The sequence below is a fragment of the Triticum dicoccoides genome, chromosome 7A (assembly GCF_002162155.2).
Source record: "Triticum dicoccoides isolate Atlit2015 ecotype Zavitan chromosome 7A, WEW_v2.0, whole genome shotgun sequence".
NCBI lineage: Eukaryota > Viridiplantae > Streptophyta > Magnoliopsida > Poales > Poaceae > Triticum > Triticum dicoccoides.
In genome coordinates, this window is record NC_041392.1 from 619,024,275 (window position 1) to 619,037,496 (window position 13,222).

General features: G+C 49.5%; 1 protein-coding gene across 1 annotated transcript; it reads left to right on the top strand.

Moving 5' to 3' along the window:
- Positions 1-7,695: 7,695 nt before the first annotated feature.
- Positions 7,696-13,130, top strand: LOC119333710. The gene is made up of 4 exons (XM_037606515.1): positions 7,696-7,808; positions 9,883-10,312; positions 10,739-11,020; positions 11,163-13,130. The coding sequence occupies exons 1-3, from the start codon at positions 7,696-7,698 to the stop codon at positions 11,018-11,020; spliced, it is 825 nt and encodes a 274-aa protein (XP_037462412.1). The 3' UTR covers positions 11,163-13,130.
- The last annotated feature ends 92 nt before the right edge of the window (positions 13,131-13,222 follow it).

A 13,222-nucleotide genomic window follows, 5' to 3' on the forward strand; every position in this document is an offset into this window, starting at 1 on the left:
AAAGACCTCCGCTCTGCTATGATGGCAAAGAAGGAGGAGTTGCGGGAAGCCGGGGATATTGTAGCCGGGAAGTCCTTTATGCTGCAGAGGAAGTACGGAGATCCATGGTATGCGCCTCTGGATCGGCTGTGGAGTTCGGAGGTTGCGTATATGGATTTGGCGGCGAGCGCTGCCGATGCGGCCAAGTACTTCCAGAGTCAGACGGACCGTGAAGTAGACCAGCTGTTTTGGAAGCAATTCCTTTCTCCCGAGCGTCCGCTTTCATTGACTGACCAATTAGCCGGATGGGCCGAACTAAATAGGTTGTCCAGACTCTCCATGAGGTCTGTTGTGGATCAACTATGGCCCGGAAGGTCAAAACCGAGCAGCTATTTCAGCTTGGTGCAGCAGGTCCTCGATGTGGTGCCGCGCATAAATGCGATGAAGAGGTCAGCGTGCATAGAAGGCTCATGGATGGCCTTTGCCCGTGCTAAAGCATACTGGGCAGAGATGGATGCTACCACTGTTGCAGCGCAGGATTCGGCCGTAGGTCGAAGGGCTGCTGAGCACTACTTTGAGGAAATTCTTGAGGGTGCTCGTTTGATAGAGATCCAATGCTCAAAAAATATTATGTTTGATTGACATGTAATCTCATTATAAGCGAAATGCTTTTTAAATTTTTATGAGGCTACTTTTATACTTTTGCCTGAAAGTAATGTGATACCTCCTGGGTGGCCGTTTATGTATACATGTGTATAACCTGAAAGATTGCAGTCGTCGGCTTCAACCCCCATGCATATAATGCGGAGGTGTTCGCAGAAACACGCGTTCACACTTAACCCAACGTCTTGGTCCTATTAAGGAGGTGATAGCGGAGCGAGCGAGGCAACCAGACTATAATGCTTTAACACTTTCACTTAGCCATAGGAGTTTGACAGTGGGGCTACTAGATAGCCCCTGGTGGCTCCGCACTCTCCCGATCCCGAGGTGCGTATATGCCTGGCCGGAAAGCGGCCCTTCGTTAAAGCGGAGGAATTCTAACATTCCCATGGGTCATCGAGTGGTTGACCAGTCTCACGCTAGATCATGACAGTCAGTTTTCGGCTTTCTCTACTGAGGCGCTCGTCCGGATGAACCAGGGCACAATCGCAGTAGTTCTCTTGGTGCTACCTTAGCCGGTAAAGCGGAACGTAAGGCACCAAAACACAGGAGCCGGGCAAACCCAACATTTGACCAAAGACAATGATTCGGAGCTGATGCATATAGGGACAAACTCGCGATGCCGAATACTCCCTAAGGCATTCGGTCTTTGTGGTATAAACCGGGCCTGAAGAATGGCCTTTGTAAGAAGCCCCTTGTGTCCAGGTACGTGCATTGTTCTGGCGTGGCCACATGCCAAAACGTCAGCATCCTTCTCAACGGTGGATATGTATCAACAAGAAACAGTAAAAAAGGTTAACGCAGGGTCTTAATCTAAAAAGAATCCTTGGGTCGGGTCCCTGCTGCACGTCTGCGCCTGTGTCTCCATTGTGCCGTGTCCTGGACGGGTGTAGCACGATGATTATCTATAAAAGAGAGGAATTTAGGTAAAAAGGTTGTCGTGCAAAAAGATAGTTTTCTAAAGAAACCATGTATAATTCAAGATAAGAAGAAATCGCCACTCGTCTGCGTGCATTGAGCCCCTTGTACTTTTGAAAGATAGGGGTGTGACCGTTTATTTGATACGAGCAACGGCGCCGGATTTGGTTAGTTGTGTCTGAGGTCTTGACGACCTATTGGATGCTTTTGCTGGTCCGGGCGCCTTTAGTGTGCGGCTGCTAAGGCAGCCTCACTCTCTTCGGCGCCCAGAGATCGCTTGATACTTCCGTGCACTGAAATGATGCCATGTGGACCGGGCATCTTGAGTGTTAGGGAGGCGTAGTGTGGTATTGCATTAAAGCGAGCGAAAGCTTCGCGTCCGAGTAGTGCTTGATAGCCACTTTTAAACGGAGCGGTGTGAAAAGTTAAATGCTCGCGACGGAAGTTATCGGGGGAGCCGAATATAACTTATAATAGGAGGGAGCCCATACAATGAGCCCCTGGGCCTGGCGTTACTCCTTTAAAGGTAGTATTGCTATGGTGAATTTGTGTTGGGTCTAACCCCATCCCGCGGATTGTATCCTGATATATTAGGTTTAGGCTACTGCCGCCATCCATCAGGACTCGTGTGAAGTGGTATCCGCCAATTACTGGGTCTAATACCAGTGCAGCCCATCCTGCGTGCCGGATACTTGATGCGTAATCACGGTGGTCGAAGGTGATCGGTTGAGACGACCAGTGGCGGGACTTCGCGGTGATGGGCACTTGGGTATATTTTTCGAGGAGTGCCGCATTGTTTTTTCTCTTGATCACGTGTAACACGTTTACTGTTTTGACGTCGGGTGGAAATTTCTTTTGTTCCCCTTGTCTTGATTGGGAGGCTCGTCCTCGTCTTCACTTGGTGTATCTTCCCCTTTGTGTATGGCGTTAAGCTTGCCGGACTGCTTGAAGACCCAACATTCTCTGTGGGTATGATTAGCAGGTTTGCTAGGGGTACTATGGATCTGACATACTTGGTCCAGAATTTTGTTGAGGCTAGACGGTTCATCTCTGGTGCCTTTGGAGGGCGGCTTTTGGTTTGGCCGAGGGACTTTGAATCCGGCATTTACTGTCGTGCCCTTCGTGTTGTCTTCTTTATTCCGGCGTTTGTTATTGCTGTTGCACCGTGATTTCTCGTTTCCATCTCTAACTTCAGATGTGCTGTCGCTGGTGCTGCATCTGGCTAGCCAGCTGTCCTCACCCACGCAGAAGCAGGTCATGAGGTTTGTTAATGCGGCCATCGTTCTCGGCTTATTTTGGCCGAGGTGCCTGGCGAGCCATTCGTCGCGGACGCTGTGCTTGAAAGCCGCTAAGGCTTCGGCGTCCGGACAATCGACAATCTGGTTCTTTTTAGTAAGGAACCTGTTCCAAAGTTTTCGGGCTGACTCTCTGGGCTGTTGAGTTATATGACTCAAGTCGTCCGCATCCGGAGGTCGGGCATCAGTCCCTTGAAAGTTTGCCCGAAAGGCATCTTCGAGCTCTTCCCAACTTCCAATGGAGCTTTCGGGGAGGCCTTTGAGCCAGTGACGAGCTGGCCCTTTGAGTTTGAGAGGTAAGTACTTGATGGCATGGAGATCATCCCCTCGAGCCATATGTATATGAAGGATATAGTCCTCAATCCAGACCCCAGGGTATGTTGTTCCGTCGTATGCCTCTATGTTTACGGGCTTGAATCCCTCTAGGAATTCATGGTCCAGCACCTCATCGGTGAAAGATAGGGGGTGTGCGGCACCCCTGTAGCTGGGTGTGCCGCGTTGTTCGGATGCTTGTTGTGTTGCATTGTATGCTAGGGCGCGCTTGCGTGGTCCATAGATGGATCTTGTTGCGCCGTCCTTTGGGTGCGAGCCCTCGCATGGGTCGCGTGTTGTATTGTGAGCGGCGTTGAATGCCGTTCTGTGGTGGTAGAGGGGTCGTCTATCTGACCAGGTGGCTGCTTTGATATTTGGTTGTGGGGGGTCTGAGGCCTCCTCATCGAATTCGGGTAGCAGCTTCCGCTTTGGGTAGCTCTTGGAGGGACGATTGTTGTCGTACCTTACTGCAGTGTTGAGTATTTTGCTCTATCTGAACTGGAGCGTGTTTTGCGCGGCCTTGAGCCTCCGCTTCTGCTTTTTGAGGCTCCTTGCGGTGGCGACGAGCCTTTTACGGGCATTCTGCTGCTCCGAGTGCCTGTCCGGCGTTGTGTCGTCCGGACCATTATCATTGATAGGGTTTGTTTGTTCGGTTTGATTATCTAGATTGCCGTTGTCTGGCAGCGGTTCGCCCTGCTCCAGCGCTGGATCAGTGTGATCGCTATTTATGTCGAGGCGGGGATTTGGGGCGGCGCTTGTGTCGCCGCTTTGACTGCTTTTCGAGGGAACAATCCTTCGGTGCGTCCTTCTGTTCCTCGCTGTCATCTTTGGGTGCGTTCACCATGTATACGTCATATGACGAGGTGGCGTTCTAGGGCTCGATAGGCGCTGATTCTTCATCGTCTCCTTCATCGGCGTCCATACCGTCGATGTCGTCGGAGTTGAAGTCGAGCATGTCGGTTAAGTTGTCGACAGTGGCTACAATGTGGGTAGTGGGTGGGTTTTGAATTTCTTCATCGTCCGTGCCCCAACCTCGCTGACCGTAGTCCGGCTAGGGCTCTCCCGACAAAGAGAGAGACTTCAATGATTTCAGGATATCGCCGAAAGGCGAGTGCTGAAAGACGTCCGCGGCCGTGAACTCCATGATCGGTGCCCAATCGGATTCGCTCGGCAGGGGCGTGGAGGGTTCGGAGTCCGGAGAAGAATTTGGCTCCATGGAGTAACGAGTCTTGCAGAGTACGGGGCTGGTGTTCGGCTCAACCGCCGTTGGGATCGCAGCCCCCGAGGCGGCGTCCAACAGCCCATCCTCGATCGGCGTGGTCGGCTCCGAACCAGGGGCCGATGCCGATGCAGGTGCGGCCTCCAGGGCACTGTTCGACGGCAGAGCTAGATCATGCTCGTCGTAATAGTGCGGCGCGCTCAGCAGTGGTTCGAATCCGTCTAAGATCAAGTCCCCACGGATGTCAGCCATGTAGTTTAAACTTCTGAATCTGACCTAACGGCCAGGGGCGTAGTTTTCGATCTGCTCTGGATGGCCAAGTGAATCGGCCCGCAGTGCAAAGCCGCCAAAGATGAAGGCCTCTCCGGGGAGGAAGGTCTCACCCTGGACCGCATCGCCATTGATGATTGTAGGAGCCATCGGGCCTGACGGCGACGGCACAGAGGAACTCTCAATGAAAGCACCAATGTCGGTGTCAAAACCAGCGGATCTCGGGTAGGGGGTCCCGAACTGTGCGTCTAGGCCGGATGGTAATAGGAGGCAGGGGACACGAAGTTTTACCCAGGTTCGGGCCCTCTCGATGGAGGTAAAACCCTACGTCCTGCTTGATTAATATTGATGGTATGGGTATTACAAGAGTTGATCTACCACGAGATCAGAGAGGCTAAACCCTAGAAGCTAGCCTAAGGTATGATTGTTGATGTGTATGTTGTCCTACGGACTAAAACCCTCCGGTTTATATAGACACCGGATAGGGTTAGGGTTACACAGAGTCGGTGACAATGGTAGGAGATCTGAACATCCATATCGCCAAGCTTGCCTTCCACGCCAAGGAAAGTCCCTTCCGGACACGGGACACCGTCTTCAATCTTGTATCTTCATAGTCCAGGAGTCCGGCTTGAAGGTATAGTTCGGCTATCCGAACACCCCCTAATCCAGGACTCCCTCACACGTTCTTCAGCCGCACGATCTTCCCTAAAGTAAACTTCAGATCGATCGTGCCAACACCACGAACAAAAGCACTTGAACCGTTGCCCATCAGCACGGTTGAAGTCCCTACAGTCTAATAAGATGAAAAACATGGAAATATCGCCATATACATGCACATTAGCACCCGTGTCAATCAACCAATCAGGAGAATGACATACTGAAAGAATAGTGGGAAATATACCATACCCAGCATCCTTCATGTCAGTGTCTCCAATGACAACATTAGCGGTCTTGCCGCCTTTCCCAGGATGACGCTTGTCATAGCGATTAGGGCAACTAGGAGCCCAATGATCAGGATCCCACACACATGACAAACACCTTTCTTCTTGTCATTCTTCTTCTTGAAGTTCTTGTGCTGCACAGTCTTGTTCTTCCCATCAAACTTTGCTTTACCATCAAACTTGCCCTTGTTCTTGAACTTGTGGGCTGGAAGTTCTGCTTCTGTACCAGATTGGCACTAGATCCTCCCTCAATACCTCGAGCACGTGTGTCCTTTGCTCTCGCCTTTTCTTCCACATCAAGAGTACCAATGAGATCCGGAATGGAAAACTCCTGCCTCTTATGCTTCAGTAAGGTAGCAAAGTTCCTCCACGAAGGAGGAAGCTTAGTGATGATACCTCGGCAACAAACTTGTCCAGTAGCATACAATTGAAGTGCTCAAGTTCTCTAGCAAATGGCTATATCTCATGAGCTTGCTCAACCACGGAGCGTTCTTCAGTCATCCTGTAATCATAGAATTGCTCCATGATGTACAGCTCAGTGCCAGCATCCGAGACCCCAAACTTGGCCTCGAGTGCATCCCACATATCTTTTCCATTATCAATTGACGCATAAGCATCAACTATGTTCTCACCAAGAACACCTAAGAGAGCAGCCTTAAACAAAGTATCCATTTTCTAAAAAGCTTGTTCCTGTTGGCCATCATACTCCCCTTCAGGTTTGTCAAGTGTGGTGTCATAGCAACTCATGGTTTGAAACCATAAGACTGCTCTCACGCGCCACCTCTTATAGTGGATACCCTCAAATATAAGAGGTCTCATGGAAGCAGCAAAATCACTTGGGATAAATTGTCTATGATAAGGTTTTTGGATTGTTGGGAATATGAGCAATTTACCGAATGATTTTATTAACGGAAATACTAAATAAAGCATGACTAATATAGCAGAGATAGAGCAAGTCATGCAATCTGACAAAGAGAAGGTAAATAGCATCTGCATATATGAACTTGAACTAAACACATCTAGAACAGACACTAGATGAAGTTGCAAATATGAAGTAGAACCTAACATATGTAGGGCAGAAACTAGAGCAAAGAACTGTGGCAGGACTTGTAACAGAAAGAGCAAGAACACGTACAGGACAGCTGCAACAGAAGCACTAGACTTGGGGTCGACATCCTCTCCAGCCATGTCGTTGATGAGGTTGTCGACGTCGGGGAAGAAGTTGTCGTCGGGGAAGTAGTCGTCGGAGTCCGTGATGAAGAAGTCAGTAGTCGCGCGGAGCGCTCCCCAAAAACCTTATCACCCTTCTCCCGTACAGGACTCAGAGAGGTGCGGTTTCAGATTTGGAACAGTGTGCATGTATGTATGATTTGGAACAAAGTTTCAGAGTTTGTTGTATGGTCAGTCAACTGCTACATTTGTTCATGATACAGATTGATTGCATGCATGCTATAAAGAAAGAAAAGAAATATAGTGTTTGCTCAACTTGTACAAATTCATGCAGATGTTTTCTACCCTCTCCTTCCCTTCCATGCCGCCAACTTGCCGTTTTCACGCCGGAGCAGCGGCTTGAGGCGGGGGAGAATATCTAGTGCTCCCATTCATTTTGGTGCTCCCATGCTCCAAATTTTCAAAATGTGCATCTATATGTTTCAAAAAATTCCGAAAAAAAATTCTGGATGTTCACATCACATGAGTGTACAATCCCTAAAAATTTTGAATCAAAATTCGAAACACACATTAAGAAACAAAAAAGACAAATCCAGCACCAATGTTTTGCAGAAAACGCCACGAACATTCCTGAAATAATGCTTTGATCCACAGCCCCATGATGCTGCCCATTGGATCACAATCCAGCGGTCGAGGTTGCATCGGAGCACCTAAGCTCAGGTGCTTCGGGAGCACCTGATATTCTCCCTGAGGCGGGATGCCCGGATCGCAGCCAATTGCCTGCAAAGGAGGAGGAGGAGGACACTCATGCAGCTTGGGTGGGTTGTGGTGATGAGGTGCTCACTCATGTTTGCTTCTTTTCCCGGAGGGAGTTTGTTTTTTTTGTTTGTTTTAGATGAAGGAGGGAGTTTGGTTGGGTTGGGCTCTACTAATGAGGTGCGGCCCAGCCCAACTACTAGCCGCCGCCCCGCCGTATAAATACGCCCCCTCAAAACCGTCCCCGTACGCGAGCGCCGCCGTCCTTGTCTGCCCTGCCGCCAGAAGGTGCTCCTCCTCCTACTCTTCCTTCTCCTACCTCTCCTATAAGTGGCGTGCCCATCTTTCTCGCGTTTGATTTGCCTTGTCTCTGTTCTTGTACCTTACGGATCTAGGGCTGTGGATTGTTGCTAGTCGTATTTTTGATGCCTTCTTCTTGTAGATTTAGTTGCTGCTTCTGCTTTGTGCTTTGACTAGTTCCCCATGGATGTCCGTCTGCTTGCGTCACTAGTTCCCCATGGATTGGATTCCCCTATAAGATTTTAGGTGTTCTCGTTTTGTTATGCTCTTGCTCGGTGGAGGCTGCTCTTTTTTCTAGCTTTGCTGAGATGTTGGTCATCTGGTTGTGGGTTAGGGTTTCTGATTTCTGCTGTTTAAGATTACGTATTTGATTCGTCTGCTTGCGTTGTGTATCTGTAGTTCTACCATTCGTAGTGTTAGGGTTTGTGATTTTGTTGTACATATACACGTATGGTTTGTAGGTTGCTTGTTGGTGGTATTTCTAGGTTTGGGATTCATCTGGCTGTTCCTCTTCCTGTGCATGTGAGTTCTATCATCCCAGTAGTAGTATGATGTGCTTGAAATGCATCTGTTCATGTTAATTGTCATGTCATTGAACTTCAGTGGAATTTAATTCTGATTTACACTGTGATATACGACAGGATTCTAATGTAATATTGCTTAAAATTGCACTGTAATTTACCAACCCTAGATTTGCATTGTAATACACTCCAGATTTTCATTGTGTTTTATATGCTTAATAACTGTAATTGTTGCATCGTTACACTGTGTTATATCACTGTAATTTGCATGGTTCAGGACTGTAACTGTTGTAGTCTTTTAGTATTTTTCAGATAGAGTACTTTCTATGCTTCATCACTGTAATATACCCCATATTTTCATTGTAATTTATATGCTTCAGAACTGTAATTGTTGTAGGTATTTGTCATATACTTCCTCCGTTCCTAAATATAAGTCTTTGGAGAGATTTTACTATGAACCACATACGGAGCAAAATGAATGAATCTATACTCTAAAATGCATCTAGATTCATCCGTATGTAGCCCGTAGTGAAATCTCTACAAAGACTTATATTTAGGAACGGAGGGAGTAGATTACAGTGGATTTACACCTGAGTTGTGGTAGGGCTTACACTGTAGTTTACCACAGTTTTACACTGTATTTTGTATGGTTCAACACTGTAATTGTTCTAAGTATTTGTCAAATAGATTACAATGGATTTTACCTTTGAATTGGAGGGCTTACACTGTGATTTACCACAGCATTACACTGTAATTTCAATGCTTGAGCACTATAATTGTTGTAGGGCATACAGAGTATTTGTCAGATAGGTCAGTGGGTTTACCTCTGATTTTACATTATAGTTGGCATGCTTTTAGGACTGTAATTCATCTAGTTTCTTGCTTTTTATTTTCTTCTCTTATGCTAGTGTGTCTCTGTTGCAGTAGTATTGAGTGAGGTCCGGTTTTAGGTTGATGATGGTTTTGGTAGATAGCGTTGCATTAGCTGTTCATGTGTACTCTTTACTGAAGTGTATGGAGCTTCGTTCTATTATTTCACTTCTATTCTTTTTTCCTCCTTAGTGTATTCTATTTATAGGTTTAGTTAATGGGTAGGCTACGAAAAGTCTCCCATCAGGACGTTCCGTTAGTATCATCTCTTGAGAGTACAGATTCTGTGGGTGAGAACCTTTTGTGCCTAACGACTTTGCGAACGATGGTTCTTATCCTATGTCTACGGTAGTTATTTCTTATCCTATATGCACGAGTAGAAATTGAAATATTCCTGGTCTTCTTCCCTTTTTTAACTTTATGTATTTTTGTTGTCAATAGTTGGGGTATTCCCAGTGTATCCTCGGAACTAACACTGTAAATTATAGTGGAGTGGCTCTGAAGTTTCATTGTAATTTAGTGGATTTTAACAACATAACTTCATCACTGCAAATCCCTTCATAATTCATTCTAATTCCCTGTGTATTTTATCTGTATTTTTCGAGGGTATTTTATCTGGATTTTAACCTGTGTATTCTAATTCCCTTCATGTTTTGTTGTTTCTTTTACAGGAAGGCCGCCCCAGTCACAGTAGTTTCCAGACTTGCTGATGTTGACGCTGCGCTTGAAGGTCTACAGATCACTGAGATGAATCAACATAATCAGGTTCGATTTCAATTGGATGAGCGAGCCCCCCTTCAAGAAGCAGCAATGATTGGTGAGAGGACCCGACCAGGAAGGCTTGGATTCATACTTGTGAATCCAGAGTTGTTGGAGTGCAAGACTAAGACCAAGGGGGCATTAGAGAGGGAGTTCAAAAACATGCTTGCCGAAGCCCTTCAGCGGATTGACCAGGAGATGCTGGAAGTGGACGCAAGCACATCAGTATTGAAGGTCCGTGTGCTCAAGACTGATGCTGAGGTGGATCTGCTGGGACCTCACGGACCTCCACTTGACGAAAGAAACGCAGGAGTACAACACGTCATCTATCCAAATCCTCCCGTAAGGATGAACATCACTTTAAACCAGTTTTGTTGACTACATCTTATGAAATTGGCTTGCCTACATGTTTGCTCATTCCCATGTTATAAGCCATCACATCTGCATCTGCTACGTTACTGTTGGTTTGTTACAGTCTAGTTTGGACATGCTCAGTAATTATGCCCTGAAGATTGCATTACATTGAAGGATTGATGTACTAGCTGAACAGATAATATGGCATATCTTGTCCTTGCAAAGTGGTCTGTCTAAAAATATATTCAGCTCTATATTTGATGGTTCTGGCCCTAACGAGACTAGTCTTGCATGAGTAGTTATACAGTTGGGTATATATTGGTCTAAATTGTACAGTGCGTTTTATATATGTCAAGCTGAAACCTGCACAATGATCCTCTTATTTTACTGTGCTGAACTACCTTTCATTATCAGTTTCCAGAAAATCCTAGCTTTGAGCGTGGACCAGGCCAGAGAGTCCCCTATCAAAGTGCATATGGTACACAAAAACAGACTGATGCGGCTGCTCGTGACAGGCTTGCCCAGAGGTCCCTCTGGCGTGCCAAACTCGAGATTCTGGAGAACAGGCAATCCATATTGAAGGACAAGAGGTCTGAGATGATGTCAAAGTTGACGGCGGTGTTCGATAGAATTATGGCGGAACCATCTCACTTGGGTGCTGGTTACGAGGATCGTGCATATCCTCCATTGGTCTAGGTAAGTTATATTTGGTACAAGTTTTAGATATACGGTTGGGTATCTATTGGTCTAAATTGTACAGTGCGTTTTATATATGTCAAGCTGAAACCTGCACAATGATCCTCTTATTTTACTGTGCTGAACTACCTTTCATTATCAGTTTCCAGAAAATCCTAGCTTTGAGCGTGGACCAGGCCAGAGAGTCCCCTATCAAGGTGCATATGGTACACAAAAACAATACGGCTGCTCGTGACAGGCTTGCCTAGAGGTCCCTCTGGCGTGCCAAACTTGAGATTATGGAGAACAGGCAATCCATATTGAAGGACAAGAGGTCTGAGATGATGTCAAAGTTGACGGCGGTGTTTCATAGAATTATGGCGGAACCATCTCACTTGGGTGCTGGTTAGGGCATCTCCACTAGCCTCCCCAAGAGGCCCTTTTTTCTAATTTTGAGAGCGCCGGCAGTGAAAAAAGCCCCCACTCACGCCCCCAGGATCGCTTTTTTCGCCGGTTTCGTGCAATGTTAGCGCCGGCAGTATCACCCGAAACCCAGCCCCCACGGAGGCATCTGAGAGCGCCGGCGGTTTGTTTATGCATGCAAAGGCCCACCTGCAGCAACTTCTCCCCCCTTCCCCGTCGCTTTCAGCCCGGCCCCCACCTTCTCTCTCGCCAGCACCACCTACTACACACACAGCCGGAGCAGGGCTCGCGCGGCCGTGGCGGCGCACGCATGGCCGGGCGCGGGGGCTTGAGCTCGCGCAGCCGGAGCGGAGCATGGCCTGGGAGGGGCTCGCGGAACGGAGCGCGCATGCCCAGGGCGGGGAGGGGCTCGTCTTCTTTGCCTTGCCACGCCTCCTCGCCGCTCCCGCACGGCTAGACGAACGGGCCGCCGGGCGAGAGGGCTGGAGTGGGCCGTCTCCGCCCGCGCACTCCACGGCGCCCTCGCTGGGCGGTCGAGCTCCAGCTCCACGGCATGGCCCCCGTGCGGCGGAGGACGACGCGGCGGAGGACGAGGATGACACGGGACGGCTCGCCGGGCGCACCAGCTCTAGCTCGCCCTGGCCGGCTGCTCGCGTGGACGAGGAGGACGCGGCGAAGGACGAGGACGGCACGGCTCGCCGAGCGCCCCAGCTCTAGCTCGCCCTGGCCGGCTGCTCGCGTGGACGAGGACGACGCGGCGGAGGACGAGGACGGCACGGCTCGCCGGGCGCTCCAGCTCCGGCTCCGGCTCGCGTCGTCCTGCTGCTGCTCCTGGGCCTCGGCGCGGAGAGGCCGGCGCGGCTGGCCTACTTCCTGTGTGCTGGCCGTCGCTGTCGCGTGCGTGCCCGAGCTCTCGCGTGCGTCGCCGTGCTTGAAGCTCTCGCGTGCGTGCCCGAGCGCAGGCCGCCGCGCGCGTGCTAGCCAGCGCGTGCATGCGCAGCAGCAGCCACGGCTCGGCCCCGCCCCGCTCCTAGCAGCGTCGCAGGAGAGCCGTTGAGGAGCTGCGCCTCGAGGTGGAACACGGGGGCGTCGTCGAGGCCGCGACGAGGAGCCGTGCGGCGTGGCCAGTCTGCGCTGCGCGGGGAGGACGTCGGCGGCGGTGCCGGGGGGGGCGCGCCGAGCTCGAGCAGCGCGTCGGCGGCGGGGGAAGATGGAGACGCGGCCGAGGGAGTCGCCCGGTCGGCTGGGGTCGTCGCCGACGAGCTCGAGCTCGCGTGGCCCGACAGTGCCCACAACATGTTTGTTGTAATGACAAAATGAAAAAGAAAAAAATAAGACAACCTGGGGGCACAACTGCTGGAAAATTTTTGCACCCCAACGCAAAGTTAGCGCCGGGGCCTCCCCAGGAGGCCGAAAAAACGCCTTCTGGGGGGCACAACGGCTGGAGATGCCCTTACGAGGATCGTGCATATCCTCCAATGGTCTAGGTAAGTTATATTTGGTACAAGTTTTAGATATGTTCTACTCCAGCCACCTTTGGATGTGCGGCATGTTATCGTTTGTGTTTGTGTCGGGAGGTACCGGAGCTGCCTCTGGTTGCACGAGAAAGTGAGGAGCTTATGTTGAGCTCCTTGAGTGGAGCTTGAACCGTGTGTGTGTCTGTATAAAACCTATCTATGTATTTATCTAGATAGCACCTGGAACTCTAGCAGTATTGGGGTGCCTGTAGAATGAACTCTAGCTGTATGGGTGTCGCTGGGAACCATGGGTGTGCGGCATGTTATCGTTTGTGGTGTGGTG